The 15574-nt window shown below is 34.8% G+C and overlaps 1 protein-coding gene across 1 annotated transcript in view; it reads left to right on the forward strand.

The window, feature by feature from the left end:
* Positions 1 to 15574, forward strand: part of SEC31A (SEC31 homolog A (S. cerevisiae)) — an 85122-nt gene that overhangs the window by 27151 nt on the left and 42397 nt on the right. The window contains exons 9-12 of the mRNA XM_008581443.1: positions 441 to 583; positions 3896 to 3995; positions 6157 to 6318; positions 6521 to 6673. Coding sequence (XP_008579665.1) covers positions 441 to 583; positions 3896 to 3995; positions 6157 to 6318; positions 6521 to 6673 — 558 coding nt within the window. The remainder of the gene's footprint in view (positions 1 to 440; positions 584 to 3895; positions 3996 to 6156; positions 6319 to 6520; positions 6674 to 15574) is intronic.

The raw sequence follows: 15574 nt of genomic DNA on the forward strand, positions 1-15574 counted from the left end.
AAAAAAAAAAAAGACATTTTGCCTTGATTTTTCTGATAAAATAGAGAAATGTGTGTGTAGGGGGGGTTGTTGTTGAAATCTTTTATCTATTTTCATTTTTCTAAAAGTATTACATTTTGTATTTGTATAAAACTTTGTCTCTAGTTATAATTTGTCACCAAAACTATATTTTAGTGTAGAATTATTTAGGCCCAGAAGAGTTTTGTGTGTATCAAATAGCTGGATGAATTGAAAACATGCAGACATTTTAAAGACTACAGTTTAAGACTGTTCAATAAAATTTAATAGTTTTAAGGTTTTTTGGTTTTTGTTTTTAAATAAACTAAGACTGAGCTGATATTTTTAACTGTTTGTCTCAATAAAGGCATATTTCTCAAATTTCATTTTGGCTTTTCATAAAATAATATGATTGATAAAATGTGAGCCTTATCTATCTGCAGATGCATTGCTCAGGGTTGGCATGGCATCCTGATATTGCTACTCAGATGGTCCTTGCCTCAGAGGATGACAGGTTACCAGTGATCCAGATGTGGGATCTTCGATTCGCCACCTCTCCGCTGCATGTCCTGGAAAACCATGCCAGGTACTATCTGCTGTTCCAAGGAACTTGATTTGCTTGTTTTCTAAAACATTTATTTACCACTTTGAATTGTCAGGTAATTTTTTAAAATAAGAGAATCTACTTTGTCTCTATCTTATAAAAGGTAATGTAAATAAGTGGTTTGTTTTTATTTTAAGCAATAGTCTTTCTATACCAAAAAATGGTAGCCAAATCATACCATAATGACAAAAATCCTTTGTTAAAGGGTTTTCTACTACTTACTTCAAATAATAGTTAATAGATCACAGTTCTGGTATATTACAACACTTTGGGACAACCCTTGAAATTTATTTTGAAATTTGATCTTTATTAGGGTCCTCATACTTATGAAGATGAATCTGCTATAACATTTGATGTCAAGCAACAATTAAAAATTTTTTTTTATTTCTAAGTTTTTATTTTAATTTAAAAGCAAACTTTTTAAAAGAAATTATGTGGTTTATTCTGCTTTCAATTTTAATAAATTTGTGGATGCTCTGAAAAGATAAGAGAATTTTCTATTGTTAGTTTTATTATCATTAAATTTAATTAGTAATTTGGCAAATTTCCTGTCATTGATATTCAAGTGCCCAGAAAGTTTATGCATATTTGTTCAATGTTTTTAAACAAGAAACAAATTTTTTTAATGGTATAGTATTTTCTAAGTACTTTTGGGCTTTTTTCTTCTTTCTTAGGGATATATAGACTAAAGCTTTAAATCTCTTTTGTCCTGTGTAGTGGGTTTGCACACTAGGAAGTCTTAATGAGTCTTAAGGTATGTGTTCTATCCTTGAGCTTCTTATAAAAGAGAAAAGAGTCTAGTCAAAATATAATTCTATTTCAGTGTTATTCTTCTATCAGATTTTTAGTAAAGAGGAGTTGATTCTGAAAAGTTTCAGTATTTTTCTTGAGTTATTTAAGATTGTTTTCATTCATTCATTCAACACTCATTAAACATGTGCTCTGTACCAGGCACTGTACTAGAACTCAGTAACAAAACAAACAAAAATTGCTGTCCTTAGGTTGCTTACATTGTAGTAGTAGGATGTAGTAGGACAATTAACACTTATACAACACATGAAGTGTACAAGCATTTTACATGTTAGCTTGATTAATCCTCATAATAACCCTATAGTGTAGATACTATTATTATCCTGTTTTACTGATTGGAAATTGAAGCCAAGGTCACACAACTAGTCAAGTGCTGACTTCCAACCCATATAGTCTGCTCTCAAAGTTGACACTCTTAACACTCCACCCTACTACCAAGTTTAAGAGTGGTCATAATTTAGCAAGGCACCATGCTGGGTGCCAGGTTGGCAAACCAACCTCTCCAGTTCTCAATTTCCTTCCTCTAATAAATGAAAGAATTGGAATATATGATCTTTTAGCTTCCTTACAGCTCTATAATTCTGTGTTTAAAAAATAAAGTAGTAAGAATCTATATGTTGTCTAAGATGTCACATGAAATGGATTTCTTTAGAAGGCATTCTTGATATGCCTTGAAATTCATGACATGCATGATTGAATTCTGGAGGGGAGGAGGCAGTTATAAAGTACATCATTGATATTACTGGGAAAATTTTAATATGGAGTATATATTAAAAATAGAATTGCATATAAATAAATGTTTCACGTATGTAATTGTATTGTAGTTATGTAGGAGGATGCTCTTATCCCAGGAGGGAAGTACAGGGGTGACATGTCATGATATCTGCAATTAACTCTCAAATGGTGAAAATCTATGTATATATCTACATATGTATATGTAATGAGAGAGAAAGACATAAAGTAAATGTGGCTAAATCAGTAAATTTAGGTGAGGAATATAAAGGTGGACATCACGCTGTCACATAACTTTTACAAAGGTTTGAACTTTTTAAAAATGTTGGGAACAAAAGGTGTTCTTCACACGAATTGGGTTCTTTACCTCCCCCGTATTTTCTTGATTCTGAAAGGACTTAGATCGCAAGAATATCATCAAATTAAAAACAACTTTTGGGGGCTGGCCTGTGGCTCACTCGGGAGAGTGTGGTGCTGATAACACCAAGGCCACGGGTTCGGATCCCATATAGGGATGGCTGGTTGGCTCATTGGGTGAGCGTGGTGCTGACAACACCAAGTCAAGGGTTAAGATCCCCTTACCAGTCATCTTTTAAAAAAAAAAAAAAAAACTTTTGGGGGTAAGAAAAACAAGACTAACTATATACATTAATAATAAGGCTTATCTTTATTTTGGGAACTTTAAAATGTAAAAAGAACCATGTATTTTAGAGCTACTGTAATGTTTTCAGGAGAGTTGAGGGATATTAATTTGTATGTTTTTGTTTTAAGAAATACTCAAACTTAATTCTAGTTTCTAGTAGTTTTCTAGTATCTAATATCTTAACTCTGGTTTCTAGTATCATCTCTAAACAACATAAGCATGAATATAAAAATGACAAAATGTTAATAGTGGTTTTCTCTGGATGATGGGATACAGGAGATTTTTATTTTCTTTGTGCTAATCTGAATTTTCAGAACTTTTCCCTTCAAAAATATTACTTTTGTTATATTGAGGATAAAAGAAAATCCAAAACTTATGATACCAAAAGAACTATAAAATCAAATTTTTTGGAATGTAGACCTTGGTTCTTCTTTATGAGACATGTTTTAAATTCTTTTTATTAAAAAAAAAACCTGTATGAAAAGAGGACTTCTGATAACAAAAGCTAGAAAATGTAAACAAAAAGAAGAAAATATTAAATACATTTCCTACCCATCCATAGGTAAAACATTTTATTGTACATATCTAATTTATGTAAATGCATAGTCCCTATGTAATTCTTATGTAAATAGGATAATTTATGCATATAGTTAGATAATATTTTTTCATTAATCATGAAGACTGTGTAATAGGAGTAGATTTCTAATTTTTATAATTTTTTTTCTTTTTTTTATGGCAGCTGGCTGGTACAGGGATCAAACCTTGGATGGTGGTGTTAGCACCACATTCCAACCAACTGAGCTAACCGGCCAGCCCTAATTTTTATAGTTTTTATCCATGCATTTTCTCATCCAAAGGTGGCTTGTAATTTATTATAATATAGTCCATGTAGTTGGGCATTTGTTTTCATTTTTTGCTATCATCACTGTATACTAGGATATTGAACATCCTGTGTCCTTGCAGTGATCAAAGAGCATACACATAATTTGCTGCATTAAATTATACTTCTGTTAGGAAGATGTGAATCTCCAAAGCCCAGATAGAAATAATTTGAGATTTGGTTTTCTCAAGATGAAAAATTTTTCTCATTACTTTGTGGTTTTTTACAGGGGGATTTTGGCAATTGCTTGGAGCATGGCAGATCCTGAATTGTTACTTAGCTGTGGAAAAGATGCTAAGATTCTCTGCTCTAATCCAAACACAGGAGAGGTATGGGCAGGAAATGTTTCTCAACCTTATAGCCCTTGTAGTATTTTATTTCTAACTAAATGAGAAATTTTCTATATGGATTCTTTAGTGCATTATTATAATTAAGTACATATGAAAATAGATAGAGGTGTGTGTGAAATGTTAATCCAGCAGAGAGTATATCAGGAACGTTTAAGCTAGCCATTTCAACTAGAAAAATTAATCATCGAAATAGTATATTTGAAGTTAGTAATCACCAACCCCACAATTTCCAATAAAATGTGTTTATTACCTAAATTCAGAAATACTTCGTTAGATTTATTTCACATTTGGTTTATGGAAATCAGTATCCTCTATGTAGGATTATACAAGGTTTGGGTCTTTTTCGTGCTTTGTCATTTCTGAAGATCCTTGTTGGAAATTAGTAGTCACAGTTTTTCAGTCTTTCCTCTGAATGATAAACCAAGAATATAATACTTTGTAATATTTGTCATATGTCCTGCCCATGGAAATTTAGATGTAGGAAATTTTACTTTATTAAATGCACATACTGTATAAATGTCATATAATTTTATTTGCTTTGGATTATGGGCTAAAATTCTCTTTTAACTAATATTTTCTTTATTCTTCTTAATAATTGAATGGTTTCCCTACCTTTCACTATTGGACCAGAGACCACAGATTTTATGTTTTTAATTTTTAATTTTTTTGGTAGCTGGTGGTAAGAGACCATAGATTTTAATTACAGCTTTTATACTTTCATCTTTTCTATATCAAGGTAGATTATTGCAAGTGTTTTTGTAGTTACTCTGATGGAATGCAAATGGCTGGTGGTAAGAGACCATAGATTTTAATTACAGCTTTTATACTTTCACCTTTTCTATATCAAGGTAGATTATTGCAAGTGTTTTTGTAGTTACTCTGATGGAATGCAAATAAAAGTAAGAGTGTTTTCAGTAGGTTTTAATCTATATTGTTAAAATGAAAACAAGCACTTTAGTTATTTGATTTCTGGTTTAAAGTTTTTGGATGTAGCAGTATGAGAATACAGAAACAAAGTTGGGGAGACAAGAGAAAAAATTTTAAATAATAACAAATTTTACCTCATGTGATTTGTAGGCTAAATAATTAAAATCTTGCATTTTGCACTGTGCCTTCCCCAGAGTGTTCAAAATTCATGGAACTTACTGTTCTGTCATAATTTTCTAAGTTATATAATTTGATAAAATGAATTTTTGCATGTGATTAATAGCATGTGCTTGGACTTTGAAGGAATAGACTTTTAGTGCATGCTGTAACTTTTAAAAATTAGATTTTTAAAAAATTCAAATGCAAATTAAGAGTAGACAAGTGATTTAAGTATGATGGAGCTACATGATTTATCAACCAATATAAGCATCAAACACATGAGCAAGCTAAATACTTTTTTACTCGATTCTGTTATTTTATAAAATAAAGCATTTAAAATGTCACATGAAGCCAAAGTTAATTAAGTTCATGACTTGTTAAGGCCTAAAACCTATGCTGCTGTGAATAGCAGTTACCAGCACACTAACTTTGAGTTAGCGACAATAATAACATTGTTAAGGTTTTATATCAGTCGTTTTCTATAGTTTTTTCCATGTCCTTTTCCCTATAAAGAAAGCTGTTAATGCCAAATTTTATTAAGATTCTGGAGCAATAGGAATGATGTGTACGTGTCTCTCTTGACCAAAAGGTAGAGTTCTCAGTGAATTCTTCCCTCTCAAGATTGGTTTTAAAATTTTGTCTTCAAATAACCTAAATATGGTTTTTTGGGCCTTGCCAGGCAAAAACAGTTGGACTGGACAGATTAATCTTTTAGAGTTTAACAAGTTGACTCTGAGATAGTGCTCTGGGCTTTCAAATGCATCTCTACTACCATTTCAATAAAAACAGAAAAACTTCAGTTTTTAAGATGTGCTTGTTTAATTCTGATTGAAATTTTAAGTAACATTCCTGTTTATCATAATCGACCATCATAATGGGACCTTTTTGTACTTGAAAAAATATTAAGTATTGTTTTTCCTGGCTAAGGACTCTTTCTAAAAGAAAATGTTTAATTTAGCTGTACTTGTTGATCACATTAATTCAGGTGTTTTGGTTATGAAGTGGCTATATACCCTTTTCTGATTGTTGTTTGTTGTCTTTTTTTTTGACCTAGGTGTTATATGAACTTCCCACCAACACACAGTGGTGCTTTGATATTCAGTGGTGTCCTCGAAATCCTGCTGTCTTGTCAGCTGCTTCCTTTGATGGGCGTATCAGTGTTTATTCTATAATGGGAGGGAGCACAGATAGTTTAAGGCAGAAACAAGTTGACAAGGTAATGGGAAGTGTTAAGGTTTTTTATTATAGCACCTGAAAATAATAATCATATTGTATAATTAATAATTTTGAAAATGAGTTTACTGATAAACAGTGCTGATTATTTGGGTAATTATGATAAAAAATGTTTCTTAGATATGACTTGAAAAAATGCAACATATTTTGTGTAAGTTACAGTTCTTCACATTATTATTTTTTAGCTTTCATCATCTTTTGGGAATCTTGATCCCTTTGGCACAGGACAGCCCCTTCCTCCATTACAAATTCCACAGCAGACTGCTCAGCATAGTATAGTGCTGCCTCTGAAGAAGCCACCCAAGTGGATCCGAAGGCCTGTTGGTGCTTCTTTTTCAGTAGGTGGATTTTGTTTTTATGGTCCACAGGCAAAAGGCTTTTCATAATAAATTGTTAGTATAGGGTCATTCGGAAGAAGTTTGGGTTTGACTTGTTTGTGGGTTTTTCATCATTCAGAAAGGTTTCTCGGAAAAAGTGGGGCTAACTACCCTTTTTTCCTTTTTTTAAAAATTGTGACAAAATACACGTAACATAAAATTTATCATTTTAATCATTTTTAAATGTACAGTTCACTGGCATGTAAGTACCAGTTTTGATTATCCATTTCCTCCCTCCTCCCTCTTTCTAAAACTTCTCTTCTTCCTCTTTCCCTCCTTTTTTTTCCTTGGTGGGGTGTCCTCCTTCCTTCTCTTTTTCCTTCTAGTTTTTTTTTTTAATTGCCAGCTTTTTTTATTGTAAAAAACACATAACATAAAATTCACACTCTTAACCATTTTTAAGTGTGAAATACAAAGTACAGAAGTGTTGACTATGTACACATTGTTGTGCAATAGACCTCTAGAACTTTTTCATCTTGTAAAACTGAAACTTTATACCAGTTGAAGGTACAACTCTGTTTCTCTCCCACCCTCCCAAACACATTCTACTTTCTATTTCTAGGAGTTTGACTATTCTAGGTACTTCATATAAACAGAATCATGCAATATTTGTCTTTTTGTGGCTGGTTTATTTCACTTAGGATTATGTCCTCAAGGTTCATCCATTTTATAATGTATAATAGGATTTCCTTCTTTAAAGTCTGAGGAATATTCCATTGTATTTATTATATTCCACGTTTTCATTATCCATTCATCTGTTGACAGACATTTAGGTTGTTTCCACCTCTTAGCTATTGTGAATAATGCTACAATGAATATGGGCATGTGAATATCTCTCTGAGACCCTGTTTTCAGTTCTTTTGGGTATATACCCAGAAGGGGGATTGCTGGATCATATGGTAATTTTAGGTTTATTTATTTATTTTGAGGAAACTTCATACTGTTTCCGTAGTGGTTGCACCATTTTACATTCCCACCAACAGTGTGCAAGGGTTCCAATTTTTTCACATCCTCTCCAGCATTTGTTATTTTGTTGTTGTTCTTTTTGTTTTTTATAGTAGCTATCCTAATGGGTGTGGGTAACTTGTGATATTGATTTGCATTTCTCTGATAATTAGTGATGTTGAGTATCTTTTTATATGCTTGTTGACCGTTTACAGTTGTCCTTCAGTATTGGCAGGGGATTGGTGGATCCCCCGTGGATACCAAAATCCACTGATACTTAAGTCCCTTATTTAAAGTGGCATAGTATTGGGCCGACGCCGTGGCTCACTCGGGAGAGTGCGGTGCTGGGAGCGCCAAGGCCACGGGTTCAGATCCTATATAGGGATGGCCGGTGTGCTCACTGGCTGAGCGCAGTGCAGGCGACACCAAGCGAAGGGTTATCCCCTTACCGTTCACAAAAAAAAAAAAAAAAGTGGGATAGTATTTGCATATAACCTATGCATATCTGTCCATACACTTTAAATCATCTCTAAACTACTTATAGTAATTAATACAATGTAAATTCTATGTAAATAATTGTTATACTGTATTTTTATTTCTATTATTTTTTATTGCTGTATTGTTTTTTGTTTTTGTTTTTAATATTTTTGATCCGTGATTGGTTGAATCCACAGATGCAGAACCCACAGATACAGGAGGCCTACTGTATATATCTTCTTTGGAGAAACGTCTATTCATATCCTTGACCCATTTTTTAATCAGGTTGTTTGGTTTTTTGTTGTTGGATTGCTGTTCTTTATATATTTTGGATATTAACCCACTATGAGATGTATGGTTTGCAGATATTTTCTCCTGTTCTGTAGGCTGCTTTTTCACTTTGCTGAGCAGAAGTCCCATTTTTCTATTTCTGCTTTTTTTTTTTTTTTTTTTTTTTGACATGTGCTTTTGGTGTCATATCCAGGAATTATTGTTACTGACAGACCAGGCTCAGCTTGCCCTCTAGCATTAAACAAATGACTCAAAAAAGTTCAGAAGTTGGTGCAAGGATTAGAAAGTTTATTCAGGTAACCAGCCTGTTCTGGAGTTTATAAAGGGGAAGAGGCAGGAAAATGAGGTTAGGTTCTTTGTTTCAAAGAAAAAGTGGGGGGAAGAGTCTGGGAGCAGCAGATGGTCTGAGTGAAATGTCAGGGTCCCACGATGGATTGGAAACTTCAGCATCACAGAGTCTGTGGTCAGCTTCAAGTCCTTGATGTTATCTTGAGGTTGGATTGCTTATCTCTTAGGGAGAACTCAAAGATAATAACCTTAGTCAAACATCATAAATATACCTGACTTGGATTTCTAGTTAACGTGAATGCAGTTTTCCTTAAAGAGGGGAAGTTTACAACCCGCTAGGTTGTCTTGCCTCTCTTATATCTCCTCTTGTTTGCAGCCAATTAGAGATGTAAAAAAAACAAGAAACTTAGTTTCAGTCCTTAATTGTAGGTGCACCCCCTCTGAAGTAAATCAACATTAGAGGCAGTGATTTCATCTGTCCGGGCAGTCTCTCAATTCTTCTGCTAACCTCAAGAATTGATAATTATCACTTTCCAAGTTAAGGGCTGACTGAAATGTTCTGCTTGGTCTTAGTTACCCCAAAGATGGTTGTTTTTCTGGCTAAGGTCCCTTTCATTATTGCAAATCCAGTGTTATTAAACTTCTCCCCTATGTTTTTTTCTCGTAGTTTTATAGCTTCAAATCTCATGTTTAAGTCTTTAACCCATTTTGAGTTGATTTTTGTGTATGGTGTAAGGTAAGGATCCAGTTTCATTCTTGTGAATGTCCAGTTTTCATAACACCTATTGTTGAAGAAACTATCTTTTCCCCGTGTGTAGTCTTGGTGCCCTTATCAAAGTTCATTTGACCATATACACAAGGATTTATTTCTGTGTTCTCAATTCGTTTTCATTGGTCTATATGTCTATATTTATGCCAGTACCACACTGTTTTGATTACTACAAATTTGCAATAGGTTTTGAAATCAGGGCATATAAGACCTCCAGCTTTGTTCTTCTTTCTCCAGATTGTTTTGGTTCTTCAGCATCCTTTTTAGGATTCCCTATGAATTTTAGAAGTTTTCTTTTCTTTTCTTTTCTTTTTTTAAAGATGACCGGTAAGGGGATCTTAACCCTTGACTTGGTGTTATCAGCACCATGCTCTCCCAAGTGAGCCACAGGCCAGCTCAGAATTTTTGTTTTCTAATTTTGCAGAAAATGCCATTGGGATCTTGACAGGGATTGTGCTGAATCTGTAGATAACTTTGGATAGTATGAACATTTTAATAATATTAGATCTTCCATTCCATGAACACAGGATGGCTTCATTTATTTGTGCCTTCTTTAATTTCTTTCTACGATGTTTTGTAGTTTTCATGAACAAGTCTTTCACCTTCTTTATTTCTAAGTATTCTTTTTGATGCTATTGTTAATGGAGTAATTTTCTCAGTTTTTTTTTTTCAGATTGTTCATTGTGTTACTGTTTAGAAATGCAGCTGATTTTTGTGTATTGATTTTGTATCCTACAACTTTGCTGAATTCATTTATTAGTTCTAACAGTTTTTTGTGGTATCATTAGGGTTTTCTATATATATGATTATATCATCTGTGAACAGAGATAATTTTACTTTTTTCTTTCCAATTTGGATGTCTTTTATTTCTTTTTCTTGACTCATTGCTCTATCTGGGACCTTCAGTACTATGTTGAATAGAAGTGGTGAGAATGGCATCCTTCCCTTGTTCCTGATTTTAGAGGAAAAGCTTTTAGTTTTTCACCATTGTGTATAATGTTAGCTGTGAGCTTTTCATATATGGCCTCTATTATATTGAGATCATCCCTGTCTTAGTCTGTTCCTGCTGCTATGACAAAATACCACAGATTGGGTAATTAGTAAAGAATAGAAAATTTATTTCTTACAGTTCTGGAGGCTGGAAGTCCAAGATCAAGGCTCTGGCAGGTTAAACATCTGGCAAGGGCCCATCGCATGTGCTTCCAAGATGGTGGCTTGTTGCTGCATCATCCAGAGGGGATAAATGCTGTGTTCTCACGTGATGGAAGGGCAGAGGGAGCTAGCTAACTTCATCTAGCCCTTTTATAAGGTTACCAATACCATTCATGAGGGCTCTGCCCTCTTGACTTAATCACCTTTTAAAGGCCCCACCTCTGGGCCGGCCCAGTGGCGCACTGCTACAGTGCGCAGCTTGGGAGCGCGGCGGCGCTCCCGCCGAGGGTTTGGATCCCACATACAGACCGGCCACTCACTGGCTGAGCGAGGTGCGGGCGCAACACCGAGGGTTGCGATCCCATTGCCGGTCCCGGTCCGGTACGGGCGCGACACTGAGGGTTGCGATCCGTTGCCGGTCACGAAAAAAGACAAAAAAATAAAATAAAATAAAGGCCCCACCTCTTAATACTATCATATTGGGGTTTAAGTTCCAGTGCATGAATTTGAGAGGGACATATACATGTGAACTTTCTATGCCTGGTTTGTTGAGTGCTTTTTATCATGAAAGGGTGTTGAATTTTGTCAAATGCTTTTTCTGTATCAAGTGAGATGGTCATGTGATTTTTATCCTTTGTTCTATTAATACGGTATATTACATTGATTGATTTTCATATGTTGAACCATTCTTGCATCCCAGGGATAAATCCCAATTGGTCATGATGTGTAATCCTTTCCATGTACTGTTGAATTCAGTGTGCTAGAATTTTGTTGTGGATTTTTGTGTCAATATTCATCAGGGATGTTGGTCCATAGTTGTCTTGTAGTATCTTTGTCTGGCTTGGTATCAGGGTTGTCCTAATAAAATGAATTTGTATTGTTCCCTCCTCTATTTTTTGAAAGAATTTAGGAAGGATTGGTGTTAATTCTTCTTTGTCAGGTAATTCATAGGTCTCTGTTTCTTTAGGGCTGGTTTCTAGAGATTTATTTCGTTTATTTGATTGGGCTTTGTTTCCCTATTTCTTCATGTGCCTTGTTATTTTTTTTGTTATGGTTTGTGCATTTGAAAAAACACTAATTTTCCCAGTCTTTATGGACTGGATTTGTAGAAGGGAAGACTTTCGCCATAAGCCTGGCTAAAGATTTTTGGGGTCTCAAACCTTTTGTGAGGGTGCATCTTCTCTGAGCTTGTGCATGTAATTTCACAATTAGAGAGTGTCTTAGTCCATTCACTTATAACAGAATACCTGAAATTGGGTAATTTTTAAAGGAAAGAAATGTATTTCTTACAATTCTGGAGGTTGGGAAGTCCAGGGTCAAGGAAGTGCATCTGGGCCTTCTTCCCAGTGGAGACTCTGCAGAGTCCCAAGGTGGCATGGGATTTCACGTATCAAGAGATTTGAGTATGTTAATGTGCTCTTTTCCTCTCCTTATAAAGCTACCAGTCTACTCCCATGATAATCCATTAGTCTGTGAATGGATTAATTCATGCATCAGGGCATAGCCCTCATGATCCAGTCACCTCTTAAAGGCTCCAGCTTTCAAATACTTTATAAGGATTAAGCTTCAACATGAACTTTATAGGGAACAAACATTCAAACCACCTCAGAGAAATTTGCCAGTTTCTTTTTCAGTACCTTGCAGTCTCTTGCTACCTTTGCTGTTTCACTGCAACAAGCTGCTAAGCTTTTTTTTGTTCTCTGCAGCCCTGAGCCATCCAAGGTATGCTGCTTGCATCACTGCTCTTCCGAGTCAGGTGAGGAAGAACCAGTCCTTTGGGCAGCCCCTGAAAAGCCAGAACATGGATACACATTTTGTTCTCCTTTTACCTTTCCAAGGGAGAATCTGCAAGCCTGGTGCTTTCTCCCCTATTGCACCAAGCTTTGTTGGCTTGTGTCTGTGGTAGGGAGGGTACTCTCATGCTGCAAGAAGCTGCTGAGCTCTCTTTTGTTCTCAGTGGCCCCCAGACGTCCAAAGTATGCTGGTTCCCCATTAGTGCTCTGTATTAGGCAAGACAGAAACCATTCTTTTGGGCAGCTTCCCCAAAAGTCAGAATATTAGATATATGTTCTACTATTCTTTTTCCCTCCCAAAGAAGAAATCGTGAGTTGGGCTTTTTCTCTCAATAGCACAGAGCTGTGCTGTTGGACAAGGGGCTGACACCGTTGAAATGAAACAACTTTCCAATGTAGCTGTTCTTGACTGTAAGCTTGCCTGGGATGATGTGACTTTTTAACTGTTTCTAGAGCTCTCAGAATGAGTCTTTTTGAACTTATAGTGTTAAGTTTGTGTCTCTGCGAACAGTGAGGACTGGGCTTCCTGTTCCTTCATTTTGCTGACATCACTCTTTCTAGGTTTTCATTATGGAAAATTTCAAGCATGTTCTAGAGTGGAGAGAGTAGTAAATAGTGAACCCCAATGTATCTGTTATCCAGCTTTATTATTTATCATCATTTTCTCTCACTAGCCTCTCAGCTGTGAGAGTATCATAAGTACTTTAGTATATGTTCCACTCAAAGTCTTTGTCATCATCATCTTTTTAACATAAGCATAATACTTTTATTATCACATGTAGTAAAATTGTCTTTTCTTAATATCATCTAATTGCCCAATTCATATTTATTTCTTCCTGACTAGCACTAAAATGTCTTTTTTTTGTATTTAGTTGATATTTCTCATAAATCTCTTTTAACCTGTAGTAATTCTTCCTCCTACCTCCATCTCCATGCCATGTATATGTTGAGTAAACTGGGTTATCTGTTATGTAGAATTTCTCACATTCTGGATTTGGCTCACCGCATCTTCATGATATTATTTGACATTTCTCCTGTCCCCTGGTAGTATTTCTAGAATGTTTTTCAGTCTCCTATTTACTACAAACTGATAGAGATAGAGGCTTGTTCAGATTCTAGTTATTAGAAGGGAGAGACATTCAGAATCGGAAGAAGACTAGATATGTATGAATTCCCTCAGGAACATTTTTGCCAGTTTAGCAATGATCCTCAAGCTGTAGCTTAGAAAACTCTGGCTATTCCTGTAGACCAGAAAAAAGAATAAAAAGTCTTTTCCTAAAATTCTTCATTTCACTGCTGTTTTGTGTAGAACAAGCCATTTGTCCAGTATTGAGTCACCTTTTCCCCTAAAACCTACATGTACAATACAACATTATTAATAGTAATATTAACAGCTAAAATGTGTTTGCTGTTTACTATGTGCCAGGCACTGTTTTAAGCATTTTTCATGTAGTAACTCATTTAATTCTCATAATCACCTTATAAAACAGCTACCCATATTTTGCAGATGGAGAAAGAGAGGCACGGATATGTTACATAACTTGACTAACATGATGCAATTATAAAGCTTTTAGCTAGTCTATTGCCAGTCTAATCAAATTCCTACTCTGCAAAATTATGGAAAGTGAATCTCTTGATAATCATGCCTAAATTTTAGATATTAAACTTGTTACTTTGTTCAAACCTCCCCCTGCTGCCATAGCATTTTTTATCATAACAGTGTTATCTACATCATATAATTTTGTATATTCTTCTTTCCCCCAAGCTAAGTGAATCATCTCCTCTGCAGTTACCATTTCAGTTATTGTCATTCTTTTAGTAATCAGGCTTAGAACTCTTTCTTGGCCTCTCATATTTATTCTTAGGTCCAGATATTGATCTCTATAAATCTCATGGCTTTATTTCTTCCTTTTACATTGCTTCTACTCTGCGTAATTCTTTATCTTTTCACACTAAACCCTTTAATAGCTTGATTGCATGTCTATTGCTTGTTTTTTTCCCCTCTAATCCATATTTTATATACTTCAGATTAATGTTCCCAAAATAGACTTTTGATTATGTCTATGTCACTCAAATCCATTCTTTGGATTTAATAAGTTTTCTTATCCGTCCTGTCTAGTCTTCTCTATTATCTGCACTCCTGCCTTTGAATCTTTACCTTTGCTTGTGACTTTCCACTTTTCTTACCACTTTTTCTGAAACCTAATCATCCAGCTAGTTAGTTCTTTCTTTTCCTAAATAGTTAAAACATTTTTTATGATAAAATTATATAGGTACAAAATTTTTTTTAAAAATCACAGAGAATGATGGTCAAGGGTTCAGATACCCCTACTGGCCAGCAGCCAAAAAAAAAAAAATTCAAACTGTACAGAAAAGCACCTGCCTCCCCACCCCCAACCCTCCTTCCCCCCCCAAGTGTGAGCACCTTGAGAACAGAGACTCTGTCCAGTTCACAGGTATGAACCTGGTAATAATGATTCCATACTTAGAATGGTGCCTGGCAAATAGAAGGTGTTCACTATATGGTTATCATTGGACTGAAAAGTGAACATTTTTCTTTTCCATTTCACCACCTTCACTCCCTAGTATTGGAGCATTACAGCAGAATAAATGTCAGTCCTTTCTCCCTCTCCTTGGTTCCAATCCAGTGAGTTTGAAACCAAGTAAAATAGATGGGGAATGAAAATGTCAGCTTTAGTTCTGCCAACAGCTGGATTGTAGGCTATAGATTAGATGTGTAACCATAGTGGGCCCTGTAACAAAGTAGAATTAGGCTCCATAAAAAAAAAATTTAAAAACAAACAAAAGAATGTAGGATCCATGAGAGATAGACTTAGTCTGTTTTGTCTCATATCCCCAGCATCCAATTCAATATATATATACTTTTTTTTAAAATACTTTTATTTCATCACATTATTAGTCAGCCTTGCCAACCTGTAGTCACAGGCAAATCTAGGTACGGTAGGTCTCTCCAGTATCTTTAGGTTACCATTATTGAAGTTTTAGAATTTTTAGTTATTTTTGTGATTATCTTTACAGATGTTAGTAATTTACGTAAACATCCAGGATATCTTGATATATCTACTTTGTATAATATTAATTGAAAATCTTCAATTTTCATTACTGAATTAGTACTTCCTTCTACTC

This window comes from Galeopterus variegatus, unplaced genomic scaffold (assembly GCF_000696425.1).
Source record: "Galeopterus variegatus unplaced genomic scaffold, G_variegatus-3.0.2 Scaffold2357, whole genome shotgun sequence".
Classification (NCBI taxonomy): domain Eukaryota; kingdom Metazoa; phylum Chordata; class Mammalia; order Dermoptera; family Cynocephalidae; genus Galeopterus; species Galeopterus variegatus.